Source organism: Apis mellifera, linkage group LG7 (genome assembly GCF_003254395.2).
Source record: "Apis mellifera strain DH4 linkage group LG7, Amel_HAv3.1, whole genome shotgun sequence".
In the NCBI taxonomy this organism is placed as follows: Eukaryota; Metazoa; Arthropoda; class Insecta; order Hymenoptera; family Apidae; genus Apis; species Apis mellifera.
Window position 1 is genome coordinate 8,957,481 of NC_037644.1, and position 23,202 is coordinate 8,980,682.

The 23,202-nt window shown below is 38.1% G+C and overlaps 1 protein-coding gene across 30 annotated transcripts in view; it reads left to right on the plus strand.

The window, feature by feature from the left end:
* Positions 1-23,202, plus strand: part of LOC551259 (titin) — a 206,043-nt gene that overhangs the window by 104,557 nt on the left and 78,284 nt on the right. For 29 of the 30 annotated variants that reach the window (XR_003305045.1, XR_003305046.1, XM_026441835.1 and 26 more), the window contains 30 exons: positions 182-420; positions 773-1,002; positions 1,179-1,322; positions 1,493-1,750; positions 1,870-2,013; positions 2,277-2,549; positions 2,652-3,197; positions 3,433-3,910; positions 4,508-5,088; positions 5,185-5,727; positions 6,054-6,308; positions 6,663-6,806; positions 7,772-8,173; positions 8,932-9,333; positions 9,710-9,932; positions 10,028-10,200; positions 10,919-11,058; positions 11,236-11,752; positions 11,920-12,063; positions 12,144-12,398; positions 12,602-15,303; positions 15,419-16,421; positions 16,587-16,988; positions 17,273-17,792; positions 17,919-18,090; positions 18,291-18,477; positions 20,502-20,841; positions 21,068-21,794; positions 22,137-22,475; positions 22,551-22,707. Coding sequence is in view for 28 of the 30 variants with exons in the window: in XM_026441835.1 (XP_026297620.1) it covers positions 182-420; positions 773-1,002; positions 1,179-1,322; positions 1,493-1,750; positions 1,870-2,013; positions 2,277-2,549; positions 2,652-3,197; positions 3,433-3,910; positions 4,508-5,088; positions 5,185-5,727; positions 6,054-6,308; positions 6,663-6,806; positions 7,772-8,173; positions 8,932-9,333; positions 9,710-9,932; positions 10,028-10,200; positions 10,919-11,058; positions 11,236-11,752; positions 11,920-12,063; positions 12,144-12,398; positions 12,602-15,303; positions 15,419-16,421; positions 16,587-16,988; positions 17,273-17,792; positions 17,919-18,090; positions 18,291-18,477; positions 20,502-20,841; positions 21,068-21,794; positions 22,137-22,475; positions 22,551-22,707 (12,640 nt within the window). In the remaining 2 variants the exon portion in view is untranslated. The remainder of the gene's footprint in view (positions 1-181; positions 421-772; positions 1,003-1,178; positions 1,323-1,492; positions 1,751-1,869; positions 2,014-2,276; positions 2,550-2,651; positions 3,198-3,432; positions 3,911-4,507; positions 5,089-5,184; positions 5,728-6,053; positions 6,309-6,662; positions 6,807-7,771; positions 8,174-8,931; positions 9,334-9,709; positions 9,933-10,027; positions 10,201-10,918; positions 11,059-11,235; positions 11,753-11,919; positions 12,064-12,143; positions 12,399-12,601; positions 15,304-15,418; positions 16,422-16,586; positions 16,989-17,272; positions 17,793-17,918; positions 18,091-18,290; positions 18,478-20,501; positions 20,842-21,067; positions 21,795-22,136; positions 22,476-22,550; positions 22,708-23,202) is intronic. The other variant, XM_026441817.1, reaches the window with a different exon arrangement.

Consider the following 23,202-nt stretch of genomic DNA (forward strand, 5'->3'; position numbering starts at 1 on the left):
CTTAAGAATTTCGAGAAATCGAGAAAAAGGATGTATGAAGAAAGTGATAAAAATTTCTTAAAATTAATTCTTATATTAAATAAAATATTCAATTAGATAGTGGAATTTTAATTCTCTATTTTAGGAAATAAATTTTGATTAACGAGATGTATAAGATATAAATTGAAATTCATTGGTACAGGATGGAGTGCCGATTACACCTGGACCGGATGTGCGTATATCAACGGATGGCAGCGGAGCTTCGACTTTGGATATACCTTACGCAAAATTATCGGATGCAGCTTGGTACCAGTGCACGGCGCAGAATGTGGCCGGCTCTACTGCGACCAGAGCGCGGCTTTTCGTGGAAACACCGAAAGGAGCAGCCCCCGAACCAAGACGCCTGAACTTACCCCGACCGACGAAAGTCATCGAACCAGAGTGAGTTTTTACGCCATTTGTTTCTCAAAGATTGAATTCAATCATCTGCATCATACGTAATATCATTCGATATCAAAGTTATGATTACAATCTTAATAAGAATACTTTACATTTTACGCGAGCCGAAGGAACAAAGATGGTAGGAATCAATTATTTTATCCTCAATTAATAGTGATAAAATTTTATCGAATAAAACGTATGGTGTATTAAAATATACTAATGTATAATTATATATTATTCGATAAAGTTTCAATGATCAGAATTTAGTGTTAATTAAATGATATAATAAACGAAAGGATCAAACTTACTTTCCATTTACGAGGAAACGAGATAAAAATGAGATTGATTGCAGACCAGCGCCTGGCCCCGAAGTGATTTATTTGAGACACGTGGAACGCGCCAAGCCATACTTGCCTCCACCCGAGGAGGACAGAATTTATCCACCGCCGCGTTTCATCATACCATTGAAGGACGTCCATCAGATCGAGGGTGGACGAATCCACTTCGAGGCCAGAATCGAACCGGTGGGTGATCCCACTATGAGGGTAGAGTGGTACGTCAATGGAAGAGCTCTTGACGCGAGTGAGTAATTTCTTAATTATAATAACATCGGTCATTTTAATAATTGATAATATTGGAACAATTATTCAACATCTTAAATTGAATCTTTTCGAATCGAAGAAATCGTTTACTTTTTTGAATATGATATTCTTCTTTTACAAATTTGTTAAAATTCAATCGAAATAAAAAACTTTCAGGTTCCCGGGCGACTTCTATCTTTCGATTTGGCTTCATCTCTCTCGACTTAATTAGCATCGTTCTCCAAGACAGCGGCGAATATTTATGCCGCGTCGTAAGTTCGACTGGAGTCGCTGAATCTCGAGCTACCCTCAGCGTGACACGTGAGTTTTAATTTAATATTGTTTAATTTAATCATTTAATTTAATAATCCAAACTATTTTCTATCTCTCCCTATATATTAGAAAAATTAAAAATTAAAATTTCTATTGCTTTTCAACGAAATTATTGAAAAGAATGTTCGATTCGATAGAGATAAATAATTTTATTCCAGCACGCGCAACAATCGAACAGACTAGCCAACACCCCGACAGTCTCCAGTACATCCAACAGCTCGAGGATTACAGCAAGTATCAAAGGCAGGAGAGTGTGGAGGACATCTCTCCACAGCGGCCGGTCTTCATCCGGCCACTCCAGGATCTAGGAGAGTTGCAGGAAGGTCGTAACGCTCATTTCGAAGCGCAACTGACCCCTGTAAGCGATCCCACGATGAAAGTGGAGTGGTTCAAGGATGGTAGACCGATCACAGCTAGTAAGTAGCCTTTCAATTTCTTACGAATTTTATTTATTTAGCTACTATAATTTTCAGATTTATATTTAACATTTTAATTCTTGTTGAAAAACGTTTGATAAAATAACGATTACTTGTAGGCTCAAGAATCACAACCATCTTCAACTTCGGATACGTCTCGCTCAATATATTGCACCTACGAGCTGAAGATGCGGGTTCTTACACTGTCAGAGCTGTGAACCGCTTGGGAGAGGCTGTCAGCTCCGCATCTCTTCGTGTCTTTGGTGAATATCTTCGAAAAATTATTCCTATGCACAGTTATTTATATTTATAAACGTTTTATTTCGACTCGCTATTTTATTTTCTTATTTTTTTCCAACTAATAATTCATTTTCGCATTTTTGAGTATTATCTGTAAAATAAAATAAATAAATATATATCTTAAATCGATAAAGATAGAATTGGAAAGATGAGATGGAATAATACAATTTATCGTATTTCAATTAATTCGAAATACATTAATTATTTCACATTGAAATTATCGCAGCACGCACAAGCGTTACAACAGATCTGGGAATCCCCGAGCAACAGAGGTACATCGAGGCTGCCGAGGAGTTGGAAGCCTATCAACAGGCTATGCACCAGAAATACGTGCAGGAGCAGCCTGAACCGACAAGCCCACCGGAATTCAAATCTCCTATCAAGGATCAGAACAGCATACGAGAAGGAGGATTCGCTCATTTCGAAGCACGTCTGGAACCAGTTGGCGATTCCGACTTGAGAGTCGAGTGGCTCAAGGACGGACGCCCTGTAGAAGCGAGTAAGTGCCCTTTTTCACGCTTGAAAAATAAATCGATTCTTCGATTACTTTCTTCGTGAACATCTTACTGAACCGAGACTTTATCACAAATCGTTTCCACAGGTTCAAGGATCACGACATTCTTCAACTTCGGTTACGTAGCACTTACCATCAAATACGTAACGATTCACGACGTCGGTATTTACACGTGTCGCGCTTACAACCGCGTCGGTGAAGCACACACAACCGCCCAGTTGAGCGTGATAAGCAAGAACGATGTTATTTACGACAGTCAACATCCGACTGGATTGCAGAAGATCCAAACGTTGGAAGATTCGAGCAGATATTCGCGGCAGCTCCAAGAGGAGACGCAAGTGACACAGGCGCCGCGATTCTTGGGCACCCTGAAGGGCACGAACAAGATCGTCGAGGGGCAACGCGCCCACTTCGAGGCCCGCGTCGAACCTCAGAGCGACTTGACCATGGCCATCGAATGGTACCACAACGGAAAACCGATCACCGCGGCCAATAGAATTCAAACTTATCACGATTTTGGATACGTGGCTATAGATATTCTTCAAGTGAGATCAGAGGACGCTGGCACTTACACTGTCGTCGCTAGAAACTCTCTTGGAGAGGCTCGATTATCGGCCACCATGGTTGTAGAAAGTAAGTTCATCATCTTTAATCTTTTTAAAGATCAAGAGAGTCTTTCTTTTTTTTTTTCGTATCATATTTAAATTTTGGTAGATTTGGCGTATAGATTGAGGTTGATTAAAATTGTTAAAAATTTTCCTTTTAATTGGAATAATTGATTAACACAATTTATAAAATTTCGTATTGAATAAATTGCAATAAATATTTTTCAATAATAAGAAAAAAATATCAAATTAAATAATTTCAGCTCGTTCAAGCGTCGATACGAGCAGCATGCACCGCACTTCCTACGAGAAAACGCAACGTTTGGAGGAGTCGAAATTCGTCGAGCCCCAATATCACATCGAGGAGATATCGAAATCGAAGCCGATTTTCGTCCAACCGTTGAGCGATCCTAAGCCGGTGAGCGAGGGAAAGAACATCCATTTGGAGTGCCGTTTGGAACCGATGGGCGATCCAACAATGAGGGTCGAATGGTTCCAAAATGGCCGCCCGGTCACCGTTGGCTCCAGATTCAGGACTTACTACGACTTCGGTTTCGTCGCTTTGGACATCGTGCATTCGACAGTGCTCGACTCTGGGGAATACACCGTCAGAGCCACCAATCATCTTGGCACCGCTCACACTTCCGCCTGCGTCAGAGTGATAGGAAAGTCAGACGTCGTCACGGAAACGCAGCACGAACAGTCCCTCGAGCAGATTCAAATGCTCGAGGATTCGTCAAGGTTGGTGATATTTAAACCTTGAACCTTGGAGAATTGGGATTAAGTTAGATATTTGTCAAAATGACAGAGAATATTTTTACGGAGTGAAGGAAATCATTTCTTTGATATATTTGAAATAGTATTTGTACAAGTGTTGGAATAATATAAATCGTATTAACGTAATGTGTGTAATATAAAAAGAAGAAAGAAATAAGAAATGAAAAATGGTTAATCATTTTCGATAGTAAGTAACTGATAAATAATATTTATTCTTGTTTTGCAATTATTAATATATACATATGTATGATATACAAATGTTTCTAATTTTTTATTTTTATCACGATAAGAATGTATTATACGCTTACGTTTATTTTCATCGTACTATTTTAATTACAATCATCTGTTATATTTATATTTAATCCTAGTGCAAAAATAAGATATACATCTATATTGCAATTGATTTCTTTCCATTAGACAAATAATAGATAAACTTTTTTAATTATAATTTCAAAAAAATAATAAAATATATAGTTTAATACATCTCAATTGAAATCAATCTCTAGATTTTAGATCAAAAAAAACTGCTAAATAACGAGATATATTCTCAATAATGTACAGATATCGCAAGACCCAACAAGAAGAAGTGACGGTGATGCAGGCACCCCAATTCACTCGCCCCCTGCACAACATCGAAACGGTGGAGCTCACCAACGTGCATCTCGAGTGTCGTCTCCAACCTGTCGGCGACTCGACAATGAGAGTGGAATGGTTCGTGAATGGGAGGCCGGTGAAGACGGGCCACAGATTCAGACCGTCCTACGAATTCGACTACGTCGCCCTCGACATCCTGGGCGTCTATCCGGAAGATTCAGGCGTGTACACCTGCCAAGCGAGGAACCAATTGGGGGAGGCAGTCACATCCTGTTCAGTGAGAGTACACGCGAAGAAAGATTTGCTCTTGGAGTCCCAACATCCCGAGGGTTTGGAGAGAATACAATACTTGGAGGATGCTTCCAGATACAAGAGGCAGGAGATGGTCGACGAGGTTGTCACCGTTAAACCGAGATTCATCACGGCTCCGAAAAGTCAAGAGAATCTCCGCGAAGGGGAACACGCCCACTTCGAGTGCAAATTGGAACCAGTGACGGACTCGAATTTGAAAGTTGAATGGTTTAAAAATGGTCGTCCGGTTACGATAGGTATGCGCGGATTTTAAAGTATATTCATCATGGATCGAAATGAAAATTTAAAATTTTTAAAACAATCATAAATTGGATCAATAAATTTCATTACAGGACACCGATTCCGTCCAATACACGATTTCGGCTACGTTGCTCTGGACGTGATTGACCTGATCGCCGAGGACTCGGGCACCTACACTTGTCGCGCTGTCAATCTGGTCGGCAGCGACGAAGTATCCTGCACTCTAACCTGTCGATCAACTGCACAGGTTCTAACCGATTCGAAAAACGAGATTGGCCTCGAGCAAATTCATTATCTTGAGGACAGATCCAGATATCAACGACGAGAGGACGTTGAAGAGACGACCACCCAAGCCCCTATCTTCACCACTTCTTTGAACAACGTCGAGATCAAGGAAGGGCAAAGGGCGCATTTCGAGTGCAGGTTGATTCCGGTTTCCGACGCAACGATGAAAGTCGAATGGTTCCACAACAATAAACCGGTCAAGGCCGGCTCCAGATTCGTCGAGACAAATAGCTTTGGCTTCGTGGCGTTGGATATCATGTACGCCTATCCTGAAGATTCCGGCACGTACACCTGCAGAGCAAAGAATATTATAGGAGAGGCTATCACGTCGGCAAGCGCAGTTGTACACTGTAAGTTTCTTTATCATTTAATTATTTTGTGATTTTTAAATGTTTCGTTAACAAGTTTATTGTTATACCTTTCTTTTTGAATTGAGAAATTTTATTTAAAAATAAGTAAGTGTAATTGATGTATAATTTGATTTGTTGGATAATTTTTTAAAAAGTTTCATTATTTTATTCATCAATAATGCTTTGTAGTGTCTTAAATTGTTAAAAAGAAATTATATGTATATTATTCAAATTGAATTAATTGGAAGAAATATAGGATTCGATAATAGAATTACTTTTAATCCAATTAACGTCTAATTATTACACATCTAATCTTTTTTAAATAGCGAAAAAATCAATCTACACCGAGTCCCAAAACGAGGAGACTCTTCAAAGACTGCATTATTTGGAGGATACCTCGCGATACCAACGCAAAACCACAACTGAAGAGATCATTACTCAAGCTCCAGTATTCACGATGCCCATCAAGGACCTGAAAGTTGCTGAAAATCAAGCGGCTCATTTCGAGGCTCGTGTAATCCCTGTCGGTGATTCCAAGCTGAAAGTAGAATGGCTTCGAAATGGAGTTCCGATTGCAGCTTGTAAGTGATATAATAGACGTTACTTTCCAATCTATAATTTTGCAATTATTTTTCTTCCCTCGATTCGTTCTAAATTTTAAGAAATTCTTAATTTTTATATACCTGATTTTTTAAAATATTACATATTTATAAAATAAAAAAAATCTATAATATTATTAACTGCAATTTATATTGGTATATTCACATTATTAGTATGATAAAATAATCACATATAAAAAAAATTATTCAGAACTCAAGAATGTCATTTAATAATTTGAAGGAACAGTTTATCATTGCAAAGCTAAAATTAAAACTTTGAAATGATTTGATTTTTCAAAAAATCTTTTCTAATATGATAAATTACTATCTTAACAGCTAATCGTGTAACAACGATGCACGATTTCGGATACGTCGCTTTGAACATGAAGTACGTTAATCCTGAAGACTCAGGTACTTATACTTGCCGTGCAGTGAACGATCTTGGAGAGGCAGTAACATCAGCAACGCTCTTCGTTCAATGTAAGTCGAAAAAAATCTACTCAAAGTACAGAATCATTTTGAAAATGAGGCTTCAATCTTGCTTCTCGTAAGCTATGAGCCAGCTTTCGAAATGCGTAGAAGCAACGTAGCTTACGTAGATCACTTTTTTTTTGTATTTTTGTGTGCAGCGATTTTTTTCGCTTTTTTGGTGTTAGATTTTTTTTTTAACATTTCGATGGATTTTTCTTTCGATGAAATTCGCGAAGAAATGCAGAAGAAGATTTTTTGATCTTGGCCGCAACAGACATTTTTCAACTATTTTTTTTTTTTTTTCTTTTTCACGTACATCAACATGTGCCAATCACACATCGCAATTATGTAAAATTTTCTCAATATATCATATAATTCATATGCATAACCATGTTTTAAAAAGACTTAATATTTTTCAAATGTTGATTGATTGATATTTGCAATAAAACTAAATTACATATGATAAATCGTAATTAATCCTTTTGCTATAAACTCACGATTCACAATTTACATTATAACTTGTTACCTCAGAATTACTTTTTATTTCTACTAGAAATCTTCATAAGAATATGATTTTTCTACGAGAATATTATATCCTATAATCTTATTAAATATCTTTGTCAATAATAAATATATCAACTTAATATCAACTTCTAACAAGACAATATTCTAAATTCTAAATATAAATCAATAAAGAAATTAAACCGAAACACAGAGTTACAAAAAAAAATATATATATATAAGTAGAAAAAGAAATAACTAACGATACATAATTACTATCTAAAACAACCTCAAACTCAAATAGCGAAAGAATTAACCTCACCACTCTAAGCAGAGCCAAAAACACCCCTAACAAAATCCAATTTCCACGAGAGAGACACGCACTATAAAAATAAATTCCCATATCTCGCCATATATCTCATGCCACGACACGTGTACAACGACACTCTGACAAAACCTATTCCCAAACACAGCCAAGGCGGCCCTGCAATTCGAGTCGCAGCACGAGAGCGCTTTGTCGAAGATCCAGGCGCTGGAGGACACAAGTAAATACCAACGGCGGGAGGAAGAGGAGATCGTGGTTAAGGAGAGGCCATCGTTCACGGTCCAACTGAACGGGCCCACCGCTCTTGTCGAGGGTCAAAGTGCACATTATGAGTGCCGCATCGAGCCCTACCCCGACCCAACCATGAAGGTGGAATGGTTCCATAACGGGAAACCATTGTCCACCGGTCACAGGTACAGAACCACTTGTGACTTTGGGTTCGCCGCGTTGGACGTGCTCACGGTATACGCGGAGGATTCTGGCACCTACACCTGCCAGGCAACCAATAGACTGGGATCGGCGAAGAGCTCGATCAATCTCGATGTGAAATGTAAGTAAGCCGAATTGTGAAGTTGTGGAACGAGGATTTCTTGCCTTCGAGGATTTTCGTACACCGTGTGTAAGTCGAGGGAGAGAAAGAGGAAGGAATGGAAGAATCGTGATTTAGAAAATTTTGATTTAGTATCTTTTTTTTTTTTTGAGTTTATAGTTATGTAAATATTATCTCGCGAGAGAAACTGTTGGTTAATCTGAAAGTTACGAAAATTTGCAGAGACTTTTTTATTCCAATCTCGTTTGAAATATCTTCTCTCGTATATTGTTATTATCTAAACTATTATTATATCGTGATAAGACGAATATAATATAAAATTCAATTTGAAATCGATCATACTTCCACAAACTTCCAAGAAAGAAATCACGCACGGGGACAGCAGGTGGATGTAACCAGGCACTTTGTGTTACCTAGACATCCCTGTTTTTGTAATGCTTATTAGTTAAACGTGGCTTCGAAATGTAGTTCTGCTTTTTTGTATATTATATACACACATGCATACACGATGTATAATCACCTTTTTTTTCTCCCTTTTCTTTTTGAATGTCTCATCGTGTTGTTTTTGTCCTATTGTTTTCTATATTTTTTTTTATTTTATTTATATTCGTTCACTTTTTGTATTTACGATTCATCAAGGAACGAATAATCTTCTTTCGATGATTATTCTCGACCCTTCTGTCCTCCAAGCGCAATATTTAATATATGTAAAAAAAAAAAGGAATTTAGGATTATTGAATAAAAACGCTAAATTACAGCTCGCTCCTCGATTATTCGCGAAACGCAACACGAAAGCGCCTTGAAGAAAATACAATACCTTGAAGACGACTCGCGTTACAAACGGGTAGAAGAAGAGGATCTGATCGTCGCCGAGAGACCGAAATTCGGACGGCCATTGAAGAACATAGAACATTTGCCCGAGGGGAAGAGCGCTCACCTCGAGGCAACGCTGACGCCTGTCAATGATCCAACTATGGTGGTGGAATGGTTTAGGGATGGGAGACCTATTCCTCAAGGACACAAGTTCAAGACTACATATGACTTTGGATACGTCGCTCTCGATATTCTTTACGCTTATCCGGAAGATTCTGGAACTTACATGTGCAAGGCAAGAAACGCTGTTGGGGAGGCTGTTACCACTTGCGTCATCAGCGTCGATTGTGAGTAGAGATTTAAATAAATTCTTATATGAAATTAAATATAACGTTTTCTTAAATAAATTAGAAAGAAATTTTGGAAATTAAAAAATATCGTGATAATTTGATAAAAAAATTTTAAAAAAGTTGGAGAATAATAAAATCTAGAGATTTTAATAAAGAATGATATCGAAATAATTTCATAGTTCTTTTTTTTATTGTCATAATTATTCGAAATTTTAAAAAATTATAAATATTTGACAATCTCGTATATGTCAGAACGTGCGTTATAACCTTTCGATTCGTATCCAAATTTATAAGTTGTCGAGTAATTGTTTTTATATATTAAATTATTTTTCGAGAAATAACAGAGCTAAAAATTATCTGCTCTTTTAAACAGCGAAACAAGGCCTATATTTGGACACGCTTGACGCTCAGCGTTTACAGAAGATTCGCGAGTTAGAAACCGTGGAGGTGAAGCAAGAAGTTGAGAAAGAGGTTGTACACCAAAAACCTGTGTTCTTGACACCATTGAACAATCTGGATCATCTAAAGGAGGGTGAACACGCTCATTTGGAATGCCGCGTCGAGCCTATCAACGATCCAAATCTAAAAATAGAATGGTAACTTGATATTATGAATTAATTAAATTATCCATTTAATCGAATCGTGCAAAAATATTAGATTTAATAAAATTGAACTGATTTTACAATCAAAGGTTCGTGAATGGAGTTGCTGTAAAGACAGGACATCGCTTTCGCAAAACACACGATTTTGGTTATGTGGCTCTCGATATTCTTTACACTTATCCTGAAGATGCCGGCACTTATATGTGCAAGGCCACAAATTTGGCTGGCGAGGCTGTTAACACATGCACCATCAAAATTGGCTGTAAGCAATCTTTTTTTGAATTTATAATCATAGGGAATATTTAATATCGAATAAAAAAAAATTCGTAGATTTATAAATTTTAAAGATTTAAAAATTGAAAAATTGTATCTTTCTTAGCAAAAAAAGAACGATCGTTCCCCCCTCGTTTCCTACCTTTGAAATCTCCCGAAAGAGCTTGCAATGTTAAACGTTACGAGAGTAGAAAGATATATTCACCGCCATACTTTCGAAGAGGAGACACATCGGCCGTTAAACCTAGATTTGGCCCATTTTCTTTAACCACGTTTAGATGTGACAAGCAATTCATGGATTCTGGTAAAGTGCATAAAAATCGTTTATACGACAAGAATCAATACGAGTATGCTAACTCCTCATATAAATCATGTCCCGGTGATGAAATTTATTTCGGAAGGGGAAGAAAATCTGAATTAAATTTTCGAGATAATAAAGATTGTGAGAAAGATGAATTTTGTAATACGTGTAAACAACCGAAATATCGTCATATTAATCGACGTGTCACGTTTGAAGGATTGGAAGACAGACCACGAAGTGAATGTAGAAGTAAATGTAGAAAATATGATAGAAGCAGTCGATATTTGTTGTGCTTACAATAAGAGAAGGATATAATTGATTGATAAATTGAAATAGTAATTTATATACTTACGTTTCTTATTATTATTGGTGTGATTGTTTTTAATAATAATTTATTTTTCCATAGCTCGCCGTAGCATACTTCTAGATACGCAACATCCAGATGGCCTTGAAAAGATTCGTGAACTCGAGGCCCAAGGTCGTCCAGCCCGTTTAGAGGTCGAAGAACCTCCAGTGACGCCACCGAGATTTGTTACAGAACTCAGAGTAAATATTTTTCAGAAATTTATTTCAAATTTTTTGTATTTTCAATCAATAATTTTTTGTACAGTTAATTATAAATATATAATATTCAATAAATATAATAAATTTTTTTTTTATATAATGAAAATACGATCTGGCATATTTGACGAGTATTTTCAAATTCCAAAATACTTTGTCCAGGGTACCACTGAAGTCTACGAAGGACAAACAGCCCATTTCGAGTGCCAAGTTGAACCTCTTCACGATGCCAACTTGAGAATTGAGTTCTTCCACAATGGCAAGCCGCTTCCATCAGCTTCCAGGTTCCACGTGACGTTTGATTTCGGATACGTGGCTCTGGATATCGGCCATGCTGTCCCTGAAGATGCAGGAGAATACTCCGTACGAGCGATCAATGCTCTAGGCCAATGCGTATCCTCGATCGAGCTGAGGGTAATTCCAAGAGATAATATTATTCTCGACTCGCAACGGCCCGAAGGAATGGACAAGATCCGCGAATTGGAAGCTCAGCAACCTTGGAAAAGACCAGAAGTGCCAGAACCGCAAACCAGGCAGAGACCTGTGTTCACTCAACCGTTGCAGAACATCGATGCCATTCCCGAAGGACATACAGCTCACTTCGAATGCAGATTGATTCCTGTTGGAGATCCCACATTGAAGGTTGAATGGTTCAGAAATGAAATTCCTCTTGAGACAAGTAAGTTCTTTCATTTTTTTAATTTAAAAATTCGAAAATTGAAGTTGAAAATTAAGTAAAATTAATATAAATTAATATATGTATATATTTTAAAATTCATAGATTAAATTTAAAATTGTAAAAATAAAATTAAATATGAAAATTTATATGAACATTTATTTGTTCAGGTTCACGAATAACCAAAGTTCACGATTTCGGATACGTGTCGTTGGATATTACTCATGTTAGAGAGGAAGATGAAGGTGTCTACATGTGTCGTGCTACCAATCCACTTGGTGAAGCAGTTACAACTGCTTCGATGAAGATCAGAAGTCAGTATTTAATTCTACATTTACCAATATATTTTTAACTAAATCTATATTAATTTCTATTCTCGATTTCTCATATTTAGGTAAAGCAAGTATTCAATTAGATACCCAACATCCCGAAGCGCAACGTAAGATCGCCCAACTTGAAGCCGACAAAGGACCGAGTCGCACTGAAGAGCCAGAAAAAGTATTCGACAAACCCATCTTCACGCAATTATTGACTGGACCCACAGAATTGTGGGAAGGTCAAACGGCTAGATATGAATGCAGAGTCGTTCCAGTTGGTGATGCCAGTTTAAGATTCGAGTGGTACATAAATGGTGTCGAACTAAAAATGGGTAAGAACTTTATTTGCAACGATAAGAAAGGATTAAATAATCTATTAAGTTGTTCTGCAAAGAATAATTTTTTTATTATACACATATTTTTTAAAAGTATTTTGAACAAAATACTGTTAAAAAATTAGATAAAACTTAAATATTCTAATATTTTTTCAAAATATATATTCCAATAATTCAATATCAATTTATATTTTCAACAGGATCTCGGTTCCACGTAAGCCACGATTTCGGCTACGTAACCTTAGATATTCTAAAAGTAATCACGGAGGATTCAGGTGTGTACACCTGCAAAGCGATTAACAAAGCCGGTGAAGCGGTTTCCTCGATATCCTTGAAAGTGAAAGCGCGCTCGGCCATCGATGCTGAAAGTTTGCAACCAGATGCGTGGCAAAAGATCCAACTGAAAGAGGCAGAGATGAACAAAGTGCCGGAAATGTTCGTGGACACGACGCCTCAACAAGCACCAGTATTCACCAAACATCTAGAAAGCTACGATAAACTCGTGGAGGGTCAACATGTATACTTAGAGGCTCAGGTAGAACCAAGAGCAGATCCAAATCTGCGCGTAGAATGGTTCAAAAACGGGATTGCTCTTCAAACTGGAACCAGACTTCGCAGTACCTTCGACTTTGGTCTCGTCACGTTATCCATCAATGGCCTCAGATCCGACGATTCCGCCATCTACACTTGTAAAGCCACCAATCTTCTCGGTGAAGCTGTGTCCACCTGCAGCCTGAAGATCGTCGATCGCCATTGGTTGCTTGGAGATACTCTTCATCCTGATGCACTTCCAAAGATTGATGCTTTGGAACAACCTCATGTCACCACAGTAGAGCAACCAGAGCCAATATACGAAGTTCCAGTATTCATCACTCATTTAAACAACGTCGAATGCGTGGAAGGTGACAATGCGCACTTCGAGTGTAACGTGGAACCGTCCAAAGATCCAACGATGAAGATCGAATGGTTCATCAATGGAAAACCGCTTCCAACTGGAGCAAGATTCAAATCGACTTATGATTTTGGATATGTAGCTTTGGACCTTACCCACGCTTACGAGGAGGACTCGGGAGTGGTGATCGTCAAGGCTACGAATTCGAAGGGATCGGCTCAAACATCAGGCACTTTGAAATGCACTAGCAAGCAGAGCATCTATCTACAGACTCAGCATCCCCAAGGAGAGGCTGGACTGGAGAAGGTGAAAGAAGTGGAAGACGCTTATCTGTCCAAATTGAAAAGACCGGATGCTGGACCGGAACAAGAATATCCGAAACCTGTGTGGACAGTGCCTCTGCAGCCGGAGTTCAAACTGGGCGAATCTGAACCTCTTCATCTGGAAGGTCAAGTTGAGCCCAAGGATGATCCAAATTTGAAGATCGAGTGGTATTTCAATGGAAAGGCTCTGGAGCATGGGTCCAGATTCAAGATGACCAGTGACTTTGGTTTCGTTACATTGGATTTGACCGATGTATACGACCGTGATTCTGGAATTTACACCTGCAAGGCCTACAATAAAGCGGGAGAGGCCTTCACTTCGACCACGATCTATTGCTCGACTAAGGAGAACATCATTGAGAAATCCCAACATCCAAAAGGCAAGGAAGGTCTCGAAGCCATTCAAGATTTAGAAGAATCATTGAAACGACAAGAAGGAGCTCCACCGGAGAGCGAGGAAGGTCATCCACCTGTGTTCACATCTCAATTCGAGAACCTGACCAATCTATCTGAAGGGGAGATAGCTCACTTCGAGGCATCTCTTACGCCAACTGGTGATCAAACAATGGTAGTCGAGTGGTTCTACAATGGAAAATCATTAGAGGCCAGTCATCGCACGAGAACGGTTTACGCCTTTGGCATGGTCGTTCTTGAAGTTCTTGGAACCAAGATAGAGGACTCTGGCACCTACTCCTGCAGGGCTACCAACAAATGGGGCCAGGCTGAGATCAGCGTGCAATTGGAATGCGTGGACAAATCTAAAGGACAGAAACCAAAATTCACTACCCATATTCAGTCTCTGGAGGGTTTGAAGGATGGTCAATCGGCGCACTTTGAGTGCACTCTGATCCCAGTCGGAGATCCTCATATGAAGGTCGAATGGTTCCACAACGGACAACCTCTGAGACACTCATCCAGGTTCAAGATGGTGTCCGACTTTGGATTCGTCGTGATGGACATTGCTGGCGTGATGGCTCACGACACTGGAGAGTACGTGTGCAAGGCAAGCAACAAATTCGGCGAAGATTATACCAAAGCTACGTTGAAATGCTTTGGAAAGAGCGGAGTGTACCTCGACTCATTGCAACCCGATTCTTTAGCCAGAATCAGGGAATTGGAGAGTTACGGTGGTGAACAACCTACCACGCCAACGACACCAGTGGCAGAACCACCTAAATTCATCACGCAAATCTCTGATATTACGAAATTAGTCGAAGGACAATCCGCTCACTTCGAGGCCAGACTTACACCCGTCAATGACCCAGACTTGAAAGTCGAATGGTACTACAATGGAAAGAAACTGCCTCATGGACATAGATATAGAACCTTCCACGATTTTGGTATCGTTATCTTGGATATATTGTATTGTTACGAGGAAAATTCTGGAGTCTACGAATGTAGAGCTTTCAACAAATACGGCGAGGACACGACTAAGGCAACTTTGAAATGTTACTCCAAGTCAAGTCTCATTTTGGAATCTCAACTTCCCAAGGGAATGGAAGGCGGATTGGAGAAGATCCAGACTTTGGAGGATTCGATGATTCGTACAAGAGACGAAAAAGTCGTCGAGGAAAGAGGAAAGGCTCCTGTCTTCACCGTACCCTTGAGCAATATCGATGGCCTTCGCGAGGGAGAGAGCGCGCACTTTGAAGCTAGACTTACACCCACTGACGATCCAAAACTAAAGGTAACTGTATTATTCATTATTATTCTCGTTTATCTCGATATTTAAAATAATCAATTTTAAATATCTTCAAACAAAGAAGGAAAATAAATTAAAAAAAAATAAAAACTATTCACAGGTCGAATGGTTCTGGAACGGTAAACCGCTACGAACAGGTACTCGTTTCCGCACCTTCTGCGACTTCGGCTTCGTGATCCTCGAAATCTCGCCCATCTATCCAGAGGACTCTGGCGAGTACAGTTGCCGAGCAACAAACGATTACGGCGAAGCAGTGACCACCTGTACCATGAAATGCACAGGGAAACGAAGCATTATCCTCGAATCCCAATTGCCAAAAGGAATGGAGGGCACCATCGACAAGATAGCTGAGCTAGAAGGTCTTGGAAACGAACCAGGCGAAGTGATCCCAGACGACGATACGGGGAAACCACCGGAATTCATCACAACTCCGTCCGACTTAACGCTAACTGAGAATTCCTTGGCGCATTTCGAGTGTAGATTGACACCCATCAACGACTCTAGCATGAGGGTGGAATGGTTCCACAATGGAAAACCTCTTCTAGCTGGAACCAGGATCAAGACTATCCACGACTTTGGTTTCGTCATCCTAGAAGTGGCCAATTGTTACCAACGCGATTCAGGCCTGTACACGTGCAAAGCGACCAACCGCCATGGCGAAGCAACGGTGTCGTGCAAACTTCAAGTCCGTGGACGACAAGGAATCATCTTGGAACCCCAGCTGCCTACCAATTTCAAGACCGGAACAGAGAGTATCCAAAAGTTGGAAGAGGCTTTGTACAAGAAGGATGAGATATTGACCGAAGAAGAGACGCCCAATCCTCCCAAGTTTACTGTCGAATTAAAGGATATCGAGGTAGAAGAAGGCGCACCCAGTCATTTCGATTGCAGAGTCGAACCTGTCGGCGATTCTACGATGCGCATCGATTGGTTCCACAATGGAAGATCATTTGCTACTGGATCTCGCGTCCACCAGATAAACGACTTTGGTTTTATCTCGTTAGATATGTCGTATACTTATGCCAGGGACAGCGGCGAATATATTTGCAGAGCTACCAATAAGTGGGGTTCTGCTACTACTAAAGCTACCATAACTTGTAAATGTAAGTAGAATTATTAATAGTTACTCACTTATTTTCTAGACTTTTTTTTTTTAAAAAATTAACATTTCTAGATATTAAAAGTATTCGAAATTTCGTCAATCAAATAAACAAGTATTCAAGATTTTTCCAATCAAATAATAATATATCAATTTTCAAATATTCCAGCTAAGAAAACCATAGATTTCGACTCGCAGCTGCCTTCAGGCATGAGTGGCGAGAAACTGAAGGAACTAGAACGTGGTCCAGTCAGCGAACCACCGCCTGCTGAAGAACCACCACGTCAACCACCGAAATTCATCACGCATATTCAATCAGCAACAGTGGACGAATCGGAAGCGGTCAGGTTCGAGTGTCGCGTGGAACCGAAGGACGATCCGAATCTGCGTATCGAATGGTACAGAAATGGAAAATTGATCCCAGCTGGACACAGATACAGAACGATGTATGACATGGGATTCGTGTCTATGGATATCTTATATGTTTATCCTGAAGACTCAGGAGAATATGTGTGCAAAGCTATCAATGATCTCGGAGAAGACACCACTAGGGCATCAGTATCGTGCAAAAGTAAGATTTTATTTTCAGAAAAATTTAAAATTTGTTTATATATTGTATATCTTTTATAAATTTTACTAATATTTTATAAAAAATTTTTATTATCTTTTTCGTCGTCAAAAATATATCAAATAAAATATTTTAAATCTTTAAAAGTTTGCTATTAAATTTTCAAAAAGTATAATTACTTTTTGATACTTCTTACTTCAATAATACGAAATTAAAAATTTTTATTAAAACTTATCTAACATTCTATGAAACAGAATTTCAAAAATCGTTAATTCTTTTATTCACAGAGTTGCCCAACATCATTCTACAGAACCAAGTGCCAAAAGGTATGAAAAAGTCGGAAGCGTTGATGCAGATGGAAGCAACTATCAAGAAATACACCTCAGAAGTCCATCTTACGGAGGATGATCTTTATGACGCGGACAAGAAACAACCGCCTCGTTTCGTCACCCAGATCCAAGATCAAACCGAGCTGGTCGAGATGAACAGCACTAAATTCGAATGTCAATTGGCTCCTGTTGGCGATCCAAACATGAAAGTCGAATGGTTCTTCAATGGCAAACCTTTACCGCACAAGAACAGATTTACCCCTATTTACGACTTTGGTTATGTGGCCATGAACTTCGGCTGGGTCTATCCTGAAGACAGCGGCGAATACCTTTGCAGGGCCACGAATCTTTATGGAATGGACGAGACACGGGCGGTGATTCGAACGGCTGGCAAGCCTGGAATTATTTACGAGTCCCAATTACCGAAGGGCATGAAGAGTATCGAAAAGATCAGAGAAATGGAAGCTGCATGGCAAATGTAATAAACATTTTTTTTTTTATTAATCAATATTTCTCTTTTTCAAGAAATGTGTGGAATAGTTTTATATATAGTACACTTTTAGTGGCATTGAATCATTATCTTATGCATGAATATTCTGCACAGAGTACCTGAGGAAGAAGGTGAAGAAGAGAAGGTGAGGGCGCCCCCAACATTTGTGAGCAAACCAGAACCAGTAACCGTCGAAGAGGGCGATTGGTCCAGATTCTGCTGTCGTGTCACTGGTCATCCAAGACCCCGTGTCATGTGGATCATCAATGGACATACTGTGGTCAATGTGAGCATCAATATTTTTATATTTTCGAACTTAAAGGAAAAAAATTATTTAATTTCTGGATGGATTCTTTATTAAAATCCTCCATTCGTGAACTTCTATAATATAAGATTCTATATTTAAAATTAAATTACAATTACGATTGTAATAATATATTAAATTTTTGTAATTCACAAATTCCCTTTATCTATAAATTTTCACAGGGATCACGTTATAAACTGACTTATGACGGCATGTACCACCTGGACATCCCGAAAACGAGGCAATACGATCACGGAAAAGTGGAAGTGATCGCGAGAAGCTCAGTAGGCGAGGCACGTACTGAAACCACATTGACAGTGAAACCACGAAGCGACGATTATCGTGGCGTGTTGAAGAACTCGCCAAGACGTAAGTTACCTATCCCGAAACATATATCCCAATACATGAACATGTCGTCGCATTCTTTGCGTCTCATCAAACCTATTTATACCTCACTGAAACATAATATTCTATTCTATTATTATGAACTTCTGAACACATGAATATTATAATACATGGAGACAATAATCAATTATTCGAACAAATAAATTGATCGATCGATCCACCACCTCGCAAAGAATGCACGCACATAGAACAGAGAACAATGTTAGATATATTTCGTCAATATATCAAACATATGGCACTATATATAATACTACACGAAAAAAAAATATAAATATAAAATAATATTAAAATTAAATAAAATAGTATGGCATTACGTATATATGCAATCGAAAGATATTATATAAACGACAATCGCAACACAGTACCTACATGAGATATCGATACGACACATACATTTCCATTCGAGTACAATAATAACACTCGACCATATATACCTTACCCATGTATTGTCCCTTTTCTCCTTCTTCCGCCAAAAAAAAAGAAAGAAAATGTTACGAAAGGATTCGAAAGATCGTCCTCGGGCGACACAAGCAGCTTCTTCTTCTTCTTCTTCTTCTTCTTCTTCCTGTTCGTCTTTGGGGTTCGGGATTTCGACGGGCATATTCGAGCAATCTCGGCTAAAAGGTATCTTCGTTTCGGCGTTTTCAGGTATGAGAAACAAAACCAAAGAGAAACCAAGTCGTTATTATAGATTATTTTGCTTACTTTTGTATATATAATATATATATATATACACATGTATACTGTATGTGTATACACACATATTGTCATTGTCTTTCATTTTCTTTCATGTTTTACCAAACATGAAATGAATTGTGCACGGAGAAAAATATTGATTATCATTAATAGAAGTAACGGTGGATCATCAAATTTATTTTTATTTTTTATATTAATTTGTATTTTTTTTTTATACGATATATTTTCCTCCGTGTGGCCAATTTTTATTGCACTGGAGAAAACGGGTGTATTGCTCAACTATTATTTTTAATATTTTGTATTTATTTAAATATATATATATTAAAAAATCATTTCATTTAATCAATTTTATTTAATGTATTATTCATTACATAACATTCATTCATCTAATAGGTTTCATTATTATTAATTTTGTAAAATTAGTTGTAAGCAGGGTCCGTATTTCTCAAAGTGCTATTCAATATCGATGTAAATAATATTCGTCGCGTGATGGATTTATTTAAAAAACGTGTATATAAAACCCCTCGTTACCCTTAAAATGATATTTTCAAACAGCAGAGATTCAGTGTCTTATAAAAAAAAAAAGTATCGTCTTTATTTAATCATTTTAATTTATTAAAATATAAATTTTGCAATTTAGAAATAAGTATTTACTGGATCTCTGTATTTGTCAATGAGAAATGTTCAGTATTGTTGATTGTTCGATGTAATTCCAACGAGATTGGAACCGTGGTTCCACGTGATCTAACTTGAATCATCCGGATGTCCACCTCTGTCTCCGGTTGCCTGGTTTCCGGGCGTCCTGTCCCTCTCGCGCAACTGGCGTCGTTATGTGTTGCATCGCCAATGAAGTACTGTGTCGTATTCCCCGTGGTTTTTTTTCTGTCTAAAATATAGCGTTCCTCCTCGATTCCACTTTGTCTCTTATTCGATATCATTCAAGTTTGATAAATAATTATTTAATTATAATTTAATCTTTATTTATTATTTTCATATAAATAATTAATCCTTTTTTAATAATTTAATAAAAATTTGAAATTATATTTATACATCATTCAACATTTTTTTAAAAAATTTTTGCTGATATTCGAATGAAATAAAATATTAAGATATTTTAAAAAGAAATTATTCTTTTCTCAATTATTTACTTGAAATTATAAAAGTGATATAAAAATTCAAAGAGAAGACGCCATATTTTCAGTCGAAAAATTGAATGTTTCCGAAGTTCGTCTGGCATACGTTGTGACATAGATTCGAGAAACGGATGGAAGTCTAACGTATATTTTCCCTAGCTTGGTATGATTACGGGCTGACCCAATACCAAACGGAGCGACAGAACACAGAGCTCGAGAGAGTTTTCGACGAGAGGCATCACAATATCTCTCAGGGCATCGAGATCGCCACCGAACACCTTGGACAGAAGGTCTACAAGGAACCAGAGACCGAATGGCAAAAGTCTGTGAAGAGTAAGAAAAACGAGGACTATTACAACAAACTGATGACCCTCGAGGAGGAGCAAGTCTTAAAGGAGAGTAGATTGAGAGAATCCAGCCACCAGTTCGCCATTCCTGGCGAAAAAGTTGTCGCCCATTCTGTGGCGAAGGGAATGGCCCAACAATACGAGGAGACGCTGTAAGTAACCATTTCCATTTTCCTTTAATTTTGTATAAAATCACAAAAATGTATGTACATTATTATTTATTTGTTATAACATACTACATATTATACGCTAATTGATTAAGTTCAAATACTTTATATCTCGTTCTTACATATTAAAAAATGGACGAATTATATTTTCTAATTCAATTTACGAAACCATTATTCAAAAATGAATAAATAAACGATTGAAAATTTCCAGGGAAGACAAGAAGGACGAGAAGATTCAGGAGACCCAACAGACAACTACGAAATTCGTGAAGAAGCCACACACGACGGAAGTGGACATCGATATGGAGCGCGTGAAAGGAAGGTATCCTCCAGAGCCGTCGGAATCCACAGTGCACGGGCGCGAAGTGCACGTAGCTAAACAAAAGCAGATCCAGAAAGAGGTCAAAGGAGATCTGGAGATCACCAGAAAGATAACGGCCACGGAAACGACCGAGGTGGAGCACAAAGCGAAAACTCAGGAGCGCATCGTTCAAGGTCCAACGAAACCTGCCAAACCTCCTGTGTTCACGAAGAAGATTCAACCTTGCAGAGCGTTTGAGCAGGAACAAGCACGATTCGAGGTCGAATTCGACGGTGATCCATTGCCGTCCATCAAATGGTACCGCGAGGATTTCCCCATACAAAATTCTCCGGATCTTCAGATTTACACATTCAGCACGAAATCAGTGTTGATCATTCGCCAAGTTTTTATGGAGGATTCCGGTGTGTTCTCCGTGATCGCTGAGAATCGCGGTGGGAAGGCGAAATGCAGCGCGAATTTGGTAGTCGAGGAGCGTAGAAGGCAACCGGGCAGAGGTGGAGTGGTGCCACCTAGCTTCCTGTCCACCATTCAAAGCACCTCCGTCACCACTGGCCAACTGGCTAGATTTGATGCCAAAGTGACCGGAACCAAGCCTTTAGATGTTTATTGGTTGAAGGTAATGGACGTTTCTTCTTCTTTTTGATTTAATATAATGGAATAATTTATAATTATGATCTGAAACAATAAAAAATATCGAATATCGAAGCTAAATTTTCGTTACAATAATATGACAAATAATTTAATTAGTGAAATTAGGGACTCTTTAATCATGTTAATGAATAATCACAAGAATTGCAAAAGTTTTATATAAACTTTTTACAATTTTATTTTACAAATAATTCTTTTCTTATAGTACTATTTAAATAATAGATTTATACAAAGACACATTTTTATATTATTATATATCACTAATGTAGAAATTATTCAGAACATTAAAACGAATTATAACCAATTACAGAACGGCAAGAAAGTGACGGCAGACATTCGTTACAAGACACTCGAAGAGGACAACACTTACACTCTGTTGATTCTGGAAACCATACCAGAAGATTCAGGCAAATACGAATGCGTTGCAATAAACAGCGCTGGAGAAGCGCGTTGCGATGCCGACTGCATGGTCCGTGGCCCTCAATCTCCCGCCAAAACTGCGAAACCAACGACACCTGGCGTCGAGAAGGCGCCGCAAGTGTTGGAGCCGTTGAAAGATCAAACTATCAGAGAGGGTACGTCCGTCGCATTCGCGTGTAGGATCACTGGAAAACCAGTACCCACGGTGCAATGGAAGAAAGGCGACAAGGTATGCATGATAAAATAATAGGATTGAGTTAAAAGATGATTTGTCCGGAAAACTAAAATTGATTTATCGTTGCAGGTTATCAAACCATCTAAATATTTCCAAATGCAGAAAGATGGTGACCTCTGCACTCTGAGGATTTCTGAGGCATTCCCTGAAGATGAGGGAGTTTATAAATGCATTGCCAAAAATCCAGCTGGTGATGTCACCACCTCAGCAAACCTCAGAGTTCTTGGTAAGAAATTTAGCATCATTCATGCACACACTAATGCAAAAATTTCAATAACATTTTAACTCAACTCTATATCTTAAATAATGAAAATGTGAAATTAAATAAATTTGAGATTTTATAAAACATTTTATCTATCTTTAAAGTAAATGATTAGGAATTATCTTTTCTTTACACGACGATATCTCAGGAATCGAAAGTCATATTTAGATAAATAAAAAGGCATCTTAAAGAGCAAAGTTTCACGCTTTTAATGATTTTTTATTGATTGACGAGAGATCATTATCTTCAGAATTAATCGAACAAAATTATAAATCTAATTTTTTTTGTTTAAAGAATTATCTCTTAAATTTTTAGAAACTTTGTGATTCAGGCATATCACGCTTATGTATAGCATTCAAAATAAATACGATATGAAGAAATCCTAAATTTAATTCTAAATTTAAAAAATTAGTTATAAATTATATTTACTTATTATATATTAATTAATCGTTATCTTTA